At 40.3% G+C, this 13,057-nt stretch overlaps 1 protein-coding gene across 1 annotated transcript in view; it reads right to left on the reverse strand.

The window, feature by feature from the left end:
* Snw1 (SNW domain containing 1) overlaps positions 1 to 12,532 on the reverse strand; it is a 31,811-nt gene extending 19,279 nt beyond the window's left edge. The window contains exons 1-3 of the mRNA XM_048361895.1: positions 12,422 to 12,532; positions 8,059 to 8,212; positions 2,847 to 3,008 (exon numbers count right to left, since the gene is read on the reverse strand). Coding sequence (XP_048217852.1) covers positions 2,847 to 3,008; positions 8,059 to 8,212; positions 12,422 to 12,435 — 330 coding nt within the window. The 5' untranslated portion in view covers positions 12,436 to 12,532. The remainder of the gene's footprint in view (positions 1 to 2,846; positions 3,009 to 8,058; positions 8,213 to 12,421) is intronic.
* Positions 12,533 to 13,057: the final 525 nt, after the last annotated feature.

Genomic DNA, 13,057 nt, shown 5'->3' on the forward strand with positions numbered 1-13,057 from the left:
TTTATAGAGAGAGGGGGAGAGAACTTCCAGATAGTCTCTATAAATCAAACAAAACTCAAAATTTCCAGTCTTGAAATATAATACAAAATGAGCTAAAGCTATATTGTCAAATGCTACCTGACAATGTTAAATAAAAGCTGTCCTAAAATGATGATTTACTAATAGGAGCAAGGAGGTACCATATACCAGTAAAAAGGAATGGTAACCCCCAAAGGAGGGATATACCCAAAGGCAGCCAGAGTAAAGTGAAGGTCTCTATGGCACAGAGTAAATTTCCAGTATTATGACTTGCATCTATAAGGACTTTTTCTTTTGCATGAATGGATGATACATTCTTTATGTATCCTCACTGAGATCTTGGTTGTTGCAATTTTCTTAAAAATCTTGGGGATCAGGCTGAATCTAGGGCTTTGCACATGTTAAATAAGCACTCAACCACTAAGATACAATCCCAGCCCTCACTGACTTCAGGAAGTTTTTTGTTACACAATGAAACTGGCGTCAGTTGCCCAGCAAACACTGCTGGTTGTCACTGTGTCAGACCTTCAGGCCTGACAGAAAGGATCCATTGGAAGAGGACGGGTGAAAGACAACTAACAGAAAGGTGAAGTTATGGGAAGGAATTAAGAACTCTGAACACACTGAGACATTCACATAAAGATTTCTTATGGAAACAAAAAAAAGGCATGTGGAGTGACAGCTTTCTTTCATTTTTATATTAAAGTAGACGAGTCACCTATTCAGGATATACAAGATGGAGAACATGAATTATTGTTTGCCAGGAGTATGAGGGAACAGACCTGAACGAGAAATACAAATCTGAATGACTGCATTCTTCACAAAGCTCATCAGCCATGAGGTAGCAGTGATGGGTTGTTAGAGGGAGTAAAATGAAAAAGTCTGGGAGAGAGGCAAAGGATAGGTGCTCAATGTTCTCAATTTTTTTCATCAATTCTAAAGAAATCTTCTATTTTATGTATTTATTTACAAGAAAGAAAAATCCAAAACTAGGTCTTCTTAAAAATAGTTTCTTGGCTCTGAGTATAGTTGTTCCATGATGAAATTATTTAAAATGTTATATTTAGTCTGGATGACTTTGTAAGTAGGGCAATCCTAAATCTAGATGGTGATAGTTTTATACTTAATCTAGGATAGAAGAAGTTTGTGCAATTTGTTAAATTCAAGTAAAATATTAAAATAAGGTCTGGGGACATAGCTCAGCAGTAGTGTGCAAACAGTACACACCGGCTCTGGGTTGGACTGCTAACATCCACAAAAAAAAAAAAAAATGAAGCTAAGTATCTGTGCAAGTATTCTGTAAATACACAGAGAAAATTAGAGGAGATTAGAGAGAATTAAAAGCTGATTTGGGGCTAGGTGTGTATCTAGTATGTATGAGGCCCTGAGTTCTATCACAACTATACAACCCGAAAAAAGTTGGTTTAACTTTCTAGAATCATAATTTTAAAGTTAGCACTGTTTTTGAAATGTAAAACAAATAAGCCAAGCCATAGTTATAAAAACAATCAGCGTATTCAGGCCCTGAGTTCCAAGCCTCAGTTCTGGCAAAAAAACCCAAAAACAATTACCAGTTTGTGGAGAATCTCAAAGGATAAAATCATTGTTGACTACTGAGGTTAACATTTACGTATATCATTGCTACTTCTTTTTTTTTGGGGGGGGTGGGGGCAGTCCTGGGCCTTGGACTCAGGGCCTGAGCACTGTCCCTGGCTTCTTTTTGCTCAAGGCTAGCACTCTACCACTTGAGCCACAGTGCCACTTCTGGCTTTTTCTATATATGTGGTGCTGGGGAATCGACCCCAGGCATTCATGTATATGAGGTGAGCACTTTTACCACTAGGCCATATTCCCAGCCCCTCATTGCTACTTCTAATTTTTGGGTTTCTTTTTTTCTTTTCTTGGTGCTGTTGGGTTCAAACCCTGAACTTTGTAAATATGTATGTTCTATCATTACGTCACTAGGACTTTCTGAGATAGTTTGTTATGTTTCTCTTTTTTTTTTTTTTGCCAGTCGTGGGGCTTGGACTCAGGGCCTGAGCACTGTCCCTGGCTTCTTTGTGCTCAAGGCTAGCACTCTGCCACTTGACCCACAGCGCCACTTCTGGCCATTTTCTGTATATGTGGTGCTGGGGAATCGAACCCAGGGCTTCATGTATGGGAGGCAAGCACTCTTGCCACTAGGCCATATCCTCAGCTGAGATAGTTTGTTATGTAGTCCAAGATGGTATCCATCTCATGTCAGCTCCCTGTGTGTTCCACAACACACAACACGTGCCACCATACCCAGCTCATTGCTATTTGTTTTTATTGTTTGTTTGTTTTTTTTTGCTATTTTTAACATAATCCAAATGGCAAGAGTTTTATCATTTCCATAAACTTTTCTGTCATTTTGTACTGGTCCTGGGGCTCAGGTGCTATCCCTGAGCTGCTTTTGCTCAAGGGTAGCTAGCACTCTACCACTTGAACCTGCTCTATTTCTTTTCTTTTCTTTTTTTTTTTTTTGGTAGTTTCTTAGAGGTAACAATCTCACAGAGTTTCCTGCCTGGGCTGGCCTCTGAACTGAGATTCTCAGCTTTTAGCCTCCTGAGTAGCTAGGATTATAGGCATGAACCACTGGCACCCAACTTATTTCAACAAACTTAATAGGAAGGGGGGAGGGGGAGAAATGAGGGAGGAGGTAACAAATTGTACAAGAATTGTACCCACTGCCTTACGTATGAAACTGTAACCCCTCTGTACATCACTTTGACAATAAATAAGTAATTATTCAGAAAAAAATTAAAAATATTTGTCAGTGAGTTTAAAAAAAAAATCAAAGCGCTTACCTTGTCCTTTGACTGTCCTTGTCGAGCAATTGCATCATACTTAATTTTTCCTTCAGGATCTACCTGAATGGCCAGTGCGTTTGACATTTTTTTCTTTCGTCCCATATCCAGTGGATACTGGGCCACATGGATCTCTGGAAAAGCACCTCCATCTCCAAAATCCTGTACAGTAAAAGAAGTAGAATATTTAATAGTAATTAGAAATTATATATATATATTTCAACAAAAAATTACTAACTCCTTAGTATGATAGATGGCATAAAATAAAACAGAAGTCCCTGATCTTGTGAAGCTTTGGTGGAAAAAGATTCTTTTATTTATTTACTTACCTATTATATTCTTTGGTTTGTAATAGAGGCTATGCAGATCCTGGGAAGAGGTGCTACTTTCAACAGGGTGGTGGGGATAGTCTTTGTTAAGAATTAACATGTGAGACAAAGTCTTTAATGATGTCAAAGTCATGATGAAAAAGATAAAAGATATAAGAGAAGCATTTTTCAAGAAAAGCAAATAGCAAGGGTGAAAAGCTTAGTCTCCTGGAGCTAACCAATTAGTGAGGACAGAAATGACACAGGTTGCACATGGAGATTAACATAAAATGAAACAGGACCTTCTAAGCAAAATATTTAGGATAAAAGAAAGACTTTAATTTTAGCATGCACACAGGCACCCACACCCAGAGTAACAAGTGTGTAGCTTAAGGATAGAGATGTAAAGTTTCTTAGAATCATATTTTATTGACATGGTATTATTTAACTGTTATATGAGAAGAAAGTAACACAGCAAGAATCTAGAAATGAAATATTACATTCCTTCTTTCTGTTTGCTTTTTGGTGTCTTTTTTTCTTTCTTTCTTTTTTTTTTGGTTCCTATTGTGAGGCTTGAACTCAGGGTACTGTCCCTGAGCTTTTTCACTCAAAGTTGTAACTCTACCAATTGAGCCATAACTCCACATTTGGCTTTTTTTTTTTCTATTTGGAGATAAGAATTTCATAGATGTTCCTGCCCAAGCTGGCTTTGAACCATGATCCTCAGATCTCAGTCTCCTAAGTAGCTAGGGTTACAGGCATGAACTAATTGGTGCCTGTTTTTGCTTTTCTTTTTACTTTTTTTTTTTTTTTTTGAGGTAAGTCTCATGGACTTTTCTGCCTGGGGTGGCTTTGTACTTCAATCCTCTGGATCTTAGCCTCCTGAGTGGTTAGGATTACAGATGTGGGCCACCAGCACCTGGCCAACTATAATTTTTAAATAGCTTAAAAAATTTGGCAGCACTTGCTTAGAAGACTGTAATTTACAAAATGAGACACACTAAACTGATTTATTAAATGCTTACAACTCTTCAGCATCCTCATTATTTTCATATAAATTCAGAAATATTGAGAGATTTCTCAAGGTCTCACAGCCAGCATATATGCAAGGACTCGAATCTAAAATTGTGTGGTTTGTGTGTGTGTTGGCCCAGGGGCTTGAATTCAGGGCCAGGGCATTGTTCCTGAGCTTTATTGCTCAAAGTTAGCGCTTTACCGCTTGAGCCATAGCTCTACTTCTGGCTCTTTTGGAGCTTAATTGGAGAAGAATCTCACAGATTTTCCTATACAGGCTGGCTTCAACTTCAATTCTCAGTTCTCAGCTTCCTGAGTAACTAGGATTACAGGTGTGAACCAGCAAGAACCCTAATCTTTTGAGTCTGAAAAGCTTTCTACACTGATAAATTCCTTTCTTTTAGTTTAAAATAAAGCCAATGCACGCTGAGCATTCCTATTCTGAAGATTGAAAGCTTTTTGAGCACTGAGATCATGTCCAAAAGTTTAGACTTTAGATTTCTGATTTTTTTTTATTAAGAGTTGTTCAACTAGTAAGGTCTTTGCAAATATTCTCAAACTAAAAAAACCTCTGAAATACTTCTTGTAGCAAGCATTTCAGTTAAGGTATGCTCAGCCTGCATTAAGAATGATTTAAAAAACAAAAAAAAGAGGCCTGCCCTGGTGACTCACGTCTAGCTATTCAGGAGGCTTGATATCTTAAGAATTAAAGCCAGATGGACAGGAATGTCCCCAAAATTCATCTTCAATTAAGCACCGAAAAAGCCAGAAGTGGAGCTCAAGTGGTAGAGAGCTAACTTTGTGTGAAAAAACTCAGGGAAAGCACCCAGATTCTGAGCTCAAACCTCACAATGGGTACCAAAAAAAAAGGGAAAATAAACAAAAAGCATGATAAAAAAGAAAAACAAACAAAACACAAAAAATAGTGATAAAAAGATCAGAGGTTTTTTTTTGTTTTGTTTTGTTTTTTTTTTGCTGGTCCTGGGCCTTGGACTCAGGGCCTGGACACTGTCCCTGGCTTTTTTCTGCTCAAGGCTAGCACTCTACCTCTAGAGCCACAGCACCACTTCCGACTTTTTCTGTTTATGTGGTGCTGAGGAATTGAACCCAGGGCTTCATGCACGCTAGGCAAGCACTCTACCGCTAAGCAACATTCCCAGCCCCCAGAGGTTTGATAAAAAGTTAAATATGCAATTTTGCAAGACTCAATACATTTAATTAGATCTAGGATGTGCAAATTCCTCAGAACGACATATTTATTTGCTAAGGATAGATTAGAAAATTTTGGAGACCATCAAAGGAAGCACAATAAGATATTTTCTTATAAATTAGGCTGAAATAAAGATTTCCTAAGAAAAATGCTTCCTGTACCCAGAACATCAATTTGACACATGTTCAGATTTGTTAGAGCTCTTCAACTATAATAAGCACTTGAGAACTGTAGATATAGCATTATGTGGTCATTAAACTTGCCAGAAAATCATAGCTTTTACTATGAAAACTAGAACAAAATGCCTTCTTCCACAGAACATTCACTCCCCTGAAAGCATCCATGGCATTTCCAGATTAGCTGGCCATTTTAGTTTGATTTTCAAATAAACTGTTCTGTTCTACCAGGACATATGAAACCTTTGGTAATCCATCAATTCAGATTTTAAATAGGTAACAGCTACTGCATGTTATAAAGCTGAAATGCAGATGAGATTCCACAGTAAAATGAGATTTGCCACCCCAATTCTGTATCTATCCAAAAAGGTTCTATATACCTTCTCAAATTAAACACTAAATTCCTCAATTATATAACAACCAATCACTATCTCTCTGGCTCCAGGTAAGAGAGTGTTATAGCTTCCTTGATCATGTTTTATTTTGTTGTTTCTCACAGATTTCTGTCAGAGAACAAAAGAAAACGTGAAAATCCTTTGAAACACTAGACTGGCCTTCACAAAGTAGAATTCATGAAGTCTGGAGGGGACAGAGGAGAAGAGAATGGGAACCACATTAGGGTAGATCTGATCCAGTTATATGTCCATCTTCTAGGATTTGTACAGAATGCAGGGGACAATCATAAGATAATACAGATGGCTTCTGGTAGGATGCTAAGCAAAAGTTTCAATTCCAAGAATACTATTACCACCATTTAGAGGCAGGCCAAAAAAGAAAAGGCAAGAGCCCTTTCCATTTGTAAAACAAAGTCATAAACATGTAAGAAAAGAATGTAAGAGTGTGATATAACCAAAATAACTGAATTCAGTTGGGTATAAGGGCTTGGGATCATAATCCCAGCTCCTGAGGAGGTGGAGACTGGATAACAGAGGGCAGCCTGGCAAGAAAGTCAGCAAGACTTATTATAATCAATACTCTGGGTGTGGTAATACATATCAGACATCCAAGCTACATGGAAGCCTAAGGTAGAATAATAGTGTGAAGCCTATTTGAGGTAAGGGGAAAAAAATGTGAGATTCTACCTGAAAAATAAGCAAAATGGGCTGGGGGACAAAGGACAAAGGGTGGGGTGGGGGGATTGGCTTCAGTGTTATAGCATCTGCTTGGCAAGTATAAGACTCTTGAGTTCAAACCCCAGCATTGCTGGAGGCAGGAGGAATTCCATTCCGGTATAAAAACAAATGTCATAGTCATTTCAGATTTTTAATACGACATAAACATTCTTTGAGACATATAAAAAGGAATCAGGCTGGGTGCAGTGGCTCATGTCTGTAATTCCAGTTTTTCAGGAGGCTGAGATCTGAGTATCTCAGTTCAAAGCCAGCCACAGCAGGAAAGTCTGTGAGACTCTTAGCTCTAACTAAGCACCAAAAAAGTCAGAAGTAGAGTTGTGGCTCAAGTGGTAGAGTGCTAGCCCTGAGCACAAAAGATCAAGGATAGTGTCCCAGCTGAGTTCAAGCCCCAGGATTAGCACACGGGGATCAACAAACACACACACACACACACACACACACACACACACACACGAATCAGAATGAATACTGGGAGAGGGAGAAAAGGGTTGATCAAAGTAGAGGGGATCTTGTGCAAATAAAACAGTCTCAAATGTTCATTTTTCTCCCCAGATAAGGAAGACAGCCAAGCTTGGGAAGGTTTCTTTAGAATTAGGAGAAGAGGGGCTGGGGATATAGCCTAGTGGCAAGAGTGCCTGCCTCGGATACACGAGGCCCTAGGTTCGATTCCCCAGCACCACATATACAGAAAACGGCCAGAAGCGGCGCTGTGGCTCAAGTGGCAGAGTGCTAGCCTTGAGCGGGAAGAAGCCAGGGACAGTGCTCAGGCCCTGAGTCCAAGGCCCAGGACTGGCAAAAAAAAAAAAAAAAAAAGAATTAGGAGAAGAAATATGCATTGAATTGATTTTTTAGCATCCTGAACAATTAGGATTCTAATATAAAAGGATAAGAAAAGATACACATGGAACAAACCTTATACCTCCTCCAAATCTACTATCCGATTTTTGTCTCTCACGTTTCCTAAAAATGTAGCTTATCTGTCTATCAGGCAGGTGTTAATATTCTCAAACTGAAGATATGACAACCACTTTGATTACTTATTTCTTTTACTTTCATACTATTGTTCACTTGCTATAATCTCTAAATTTAGAAAGGGTATATAGGTTCATTTGGTACATGTTTAGTAGTTTGGTACACAATCAGACAAAATGGTTCGGTTTTTGGTGATCACAAACCAGTGATAGGCAAGAAGAAAAAGAAAAATCTACTGTGGGATATGACTATCTCAATCACAAGTTTTTACCAACTTGACATTACTAATCAGAAATTCCAGAGTTTACATTTATTTTACAAGTGTATGATAATAAATTTCAATAAATCCAAAACAATAAATCAAAGCACAATAAATCCAAACACAACATTCACACTTGCCTCTAACAAGCGAGGTATCCAGCCTTTCCGGTACCCGTATGGGGGAGGTTCTCTACGGGAGGAGACCAGGGAGGTCTGCCGTGACCTTTGAGATCTTGCCTTCTCTTCAGCTTCAAGTTGGTCCTGAGATAGCTGAGTAGGTGCAGGTAAAAAGCTACAAAAATATAAGTCAGGATTTAAAATAACTTGACTAGCAGATGGTTTTCCTTAGCAACCAAGAACAAGCTTTTCAATGATTTACGGTAGTATTCAATACTAATCATTTTACTACATGTGGAATGGAGTGCTCAAAAACATGTCAAATTAAAAATTAACATATTTTACATATCTATTGAACACTTCTGTTTCCATATTTCCCTTATAACAAGGATTGTCCTTTGGGCTGGGGGTATGGCCTAGTGGCAAGAGTGCTTGTCTCCTATACATGAGGCCCTGGGTTCAATTCCCCAGCAACACATATACAGAAAACGGCCAGAAGTGGCACTGTGGCTCAAGTGGCAGAGTGCTAGCCTTGAGCAAAAAGAAGCCAGGGACAGTGCTCAGGCCCTGAATCCAAGCCCCAGCCCCCCCACCAAAAAAAAAGGATTCCCTCCCTTCCTCCCTTCCTTCCTTCCTTCCTCTCTTTCTGTAGTCCAGGCTGGCTTTAAATTCCTGATCCTCCAGCCTCAGGTTCTTGATGAGATTACAAATATAGGCCCTAATATCTGAATTTTCCGATTCTTAGATACTTTTTTGAACTATTTTGTTCTTATGCCCCTATGTAACAAAGAGGTAGATAAAAGAAATCATGAGTTGCATATTTCAGTGCATTTGCCCAAGGGTATCTAGTTTAGAATTAAAATTTTAACCTTAAGAGATCAAAGAATTAAAACAGAAATCCAAAAGATGTAACAATGATGTTTCTACTGTTCTTAACAACTTTAAAGTTTTGTACTAAAAGAAAAAAGAAAGGATTCTAGCAGATGAGTCTATTTTAGAGAAAAAAATAATTCAGATTCCTTTTTGCTTCTTGACTAGTATAGGTTCTTGAATATGCACAAAAATTTACTTATCTATTAAGTACTTATTGATGACTTGGGTCAGGTACACCACTAGGTAGGCAATAAGACTACAAAGTAAGAAAGCTTACTGGCTTGAGGGGAGAAAAACAATCCAAATTACCAATATACTAAGTAGGGCTGGGGATATGGCCTAGTGGCAAGAGTGCTCGCCTCATATACATGAAACCCTGGGTTCAATTCCCCAGCACCACATATACAGAAAATGGCCAGAAGTGGCGCTGTGGCTCAAGTGGCAGAGTGCTAGCCTTGAGCAAAAAGAAGCCAGGGACAGTGCTCAGACCCTGAGACTAAGCCCCAGGACTGGCCAAAACAAAAAAAACACAAAAAACAAAACAAAAACAACCAAATATACTAAGTAATAGAGAAAAGTATAAATTGTCAGGGCAGTATGCAGCAGAGTATGACATCTTCAAGATGGCACCCAATTCATCTTGGGCAGTAAGGTTAGGTGATGAGGTGGCTAAGAGATGAGAGTCAACTCCTACTGATGCTACAGAAAAACTTGTGTTACTTACCTTGCTGAACCATTTTTTCCCACCAGTATTGACAAGTCTTCTGTATTACAAAACTATCTACTTATACTGGAGAATTTTAAGTATTAAAAGAGAGCATTCATGAACCTGTAGCAGAGCATCTTCATACTGCTCAATATGTATTTCACAAATGTCTGATTATTTGGAGCTGTTCCATAATTCCAATTTGGATTGGTTGCTCCAGCTTATGCTCTCACCAGAACCTCTGTATACAATTTATATCAATACACTATAATAATCTATTCATTTACCTAGACTGAAAGCAACCAGAGAATCAAAATCATGTCTTCCATTTCTTTAATCCCTTAACTGTCCAGGCATTGTCTAGCTGACAATGCGAGTTTCTCAAATGTTTGCAAGAGAAATAAATTCACTCTGCCCCTGGAAGTCTCCATCTTTTAAAAAAATCAGTACACTTTTTGCCTGTTTCTTTTTTTGGGGGGTGGGGGTGGAGAGGGGAACTCAGGGCCTGAGCCATGTACTTAAGCTCCCCCACCCACTCCAGGCTAGTGCTCTACCACTGAGCCATAGTGCCACTTCCAGTTTTCTGGTAGTTAATTGGAGATATCAGTCTCACTCCAGGTGGGGGCTGGCTTTGAAATGCCTCAGATTTCAGCCACCTGAACAGGGATTACAGACAGGAGCCACTGGCACCCCAGCTCCCTTTTGCCTTTATGTGAACAAGTAATCTCAACATTTTTTTTGTTGTTGTTGTTGGTCCTGGGGCTTGAACTCAGGACTGGGGCACTGTCCTTGACCTTCTTGACTTTTTCTGAGTGGTTTATTGGAGATAAGAGTCTTATGGCTTTCCAGCCCTAACTGGCTTCAAACTTTGATTCTCCAATCTCAATCTCCTGAATAGCTAGGTGATCTCAACTGTTTTTTACATTTGTTATACCTTTTGCCACAAAATATTCTATTTAAGAACAAATTTTTCTATGCTTTTATTGGAAGTTTGCACCTTGGCATTCCTGTCTTTGCTCAGTGACAGCTCTGTAGAACTGTTTTTTTTTTTATCTTGTTTGAAACAGCTACTGCACCTCAACCTTCTGAGTTCCTTTCTAACCCTTTCATCTTACCCCTAGCACTTACTACCTATATGCATTATTGGTTTGTTTTACTCACATAGTTTGTCCTACGACCATGTAAAAGTGCATGAAGATAGGGAGACTGAAGTTAAAAAAAGGTTTCTCCTCTGATCTTACTGAATACTCAATACAACAGGACACCATCAAGCAATCAACTATCCAGCACACACAAGCTAGATGTCTTTCAATTAGATTTAGTTCTGGCCCTAACTACCTGGAGTGTCAATTCCCACCGGTAGAGAGGGCTGGGTCCTAACAAGGCTGTTCCTACTTCTGATGCCAACTTCAAATCTGGGCCACTATACCACTGACCTACTGGCTAAAAACTGCCCTCTCCTCTTGGGCTGGATTTACTGCTGTGCTGGCGCATTCACAACAACAACAAAACTCCCCAAACTCATTTGCTTACATTTACTGGGATTTGAAAGGATATCACAAAAGATGCCAATAAACACCAGATGAAACCTATGTAGTTATCATTTAGAAATTGCATTCTGCCACTGCCAACGACAACCACATAATCACCACATCTCTGGCATCGTTCCTTGCATCCATTTCAAATTCCACCTTTTCCCTAGTAACTCCACTAATCTCTATCTCAGTGCCCAGTTCCTGAAGGGCACTCAGATGTTGGCTGCCTGTAACATTTATTAAGGAAAGCTCTTCAGTCTGTTCAGCTCACTCTACACAATTCTCTTTGCACAGAGGATAGTACCACACAAATGAGCATTCGGTGTCCTTTGTTTTCTATCTATCTATCTATTACCCCGCCTTCCCAGCGGCCCCAAACAGATTCCCTTCGGTATACACAGCCCCAGGAGAGAAAAAGGCACCGATCCAGCAAAGCATGGTAAGGATTCACACCGTTTCAGACAGAAAAACATGTGAGGAAAATAAAAATGTAGCCAGGGGGCTCGAACTGATGCGTCCTAAGATTCCCTTCTTTACCCGACTTTTCCTGTTGGGTTCCCATGGAAAGTTTTCCACTTAAGGTCGCCGAGTAGAAGTTATGTAACTTCTTGGAACCTCCACTGAACATCTTTTTCTTAGAGGCGGCGAGCGCCTTTACCTACGGTCACCAAGACAACCGGGAGCAGCAAGACTCTGGCCCGGTTCTATCTATGGAAGAAATTCAAAGATCCAAAGTAAAGTGCGGAGTATGTACTCGTGAACAGAGGCCACTACTGCGGGCAACTTTAAAAAAAAAAATACCCCTTGCAGTTCCGGGACTTTGTTTAGCAATCCGAGTGGCGGGAGGACGGGAAAACCACTGTGGACAGCCCGCTGGGAAGCCTTCCCGCGCGCTCCACTCAATCCCGATAGAAATAAAATAAGCCCCACCGCGCGCGCCCGGGCCGCGAGCTCCGTGGGAACAGGGTCCGATCCGCCGCGGCGCTGAAGCGGAGAACACGTGAGGCTCCCAAGCGCGAGGCCACACCGCGACTCTCGGCACCGGGGAGGGGGCCATCTCAACCCAGGGAGCCCTTCAGACAAGACCGCGGCTTCGGCGAGGCCTACTCGCCGCGGCGGCAGAATACCGGGTTTAGCCAGACGGTCACGTCGTTCTGGATCCGAAGCCAGGTCTCTGCCCGCACATTACAAGCAGAGGGGGGGAAAAAAAAAAAAAAAAGATGGGTACCTACAGACTCTTCCGTATCGAGGACCCCAATCAACAACCCACCTGGTGAGCGCCATCTTCTTCCGCTTCTTCCAGCGCGAGCGACAGTGCCGCGGGGCGGGTCTTTCCCGGAGTCTTAAGAGCGGAAAGGAAGAGCGGAAAGGAAGGAGCGCGCAGTGCGCAGGCGCTTTGGCCGAAAGGCTTTCTGGGATTTGTAGTTCTTTGATCAAGAGTTCACCACGGGTCGGTTCTCTGTAACTAGCAGTTATCAAGAGACAATCGCGTTAAGTCAAACGCAAATGCAGTATATAATCGGCTTATGCATAACCTGTGACTCAACAGGGCGTTGCCTCAGCGAAGTAACGATGTTAGAGGAAGATATCATTTAAGCCTCCTTACTCTAGTCTCATTCGCGTAGGGTCCCAGGTACAGAGTCCTTCTGTAGACAGCAGCAAGTTTTTTTTTTAAAACATGGTAGGAAATCGTAAGATTGGTGGGTTTTAGATATGCATATATACAATTATACATAACCAATATATAATTAGAACCTGAGACTTAAGTAATATTGGGTCAATGTTTGTATCTGGAAAGCTATATATAACTTCTGACAGTCAGTATTTTGGTTAACAATAATCTGCCATAACCTTTGCCCCAGGATATATTATTTTTTAAAATTCTTTTTAAATTGTTATTATAAAA

Source organism: Perognathus longimembris, chromosome 14, assembly GCF_023159225.1.
Source record: "Perognathus longimembris pacificus isolate PPM17 chromosome 14, ASM2315922v1, whole genome shotgun sequence".
NCBI lineage: Eukaryota > Metazoa > Chordata > Mammalia > Rodentia > Heteromyidae > Perognathus > Perognathus longimembris.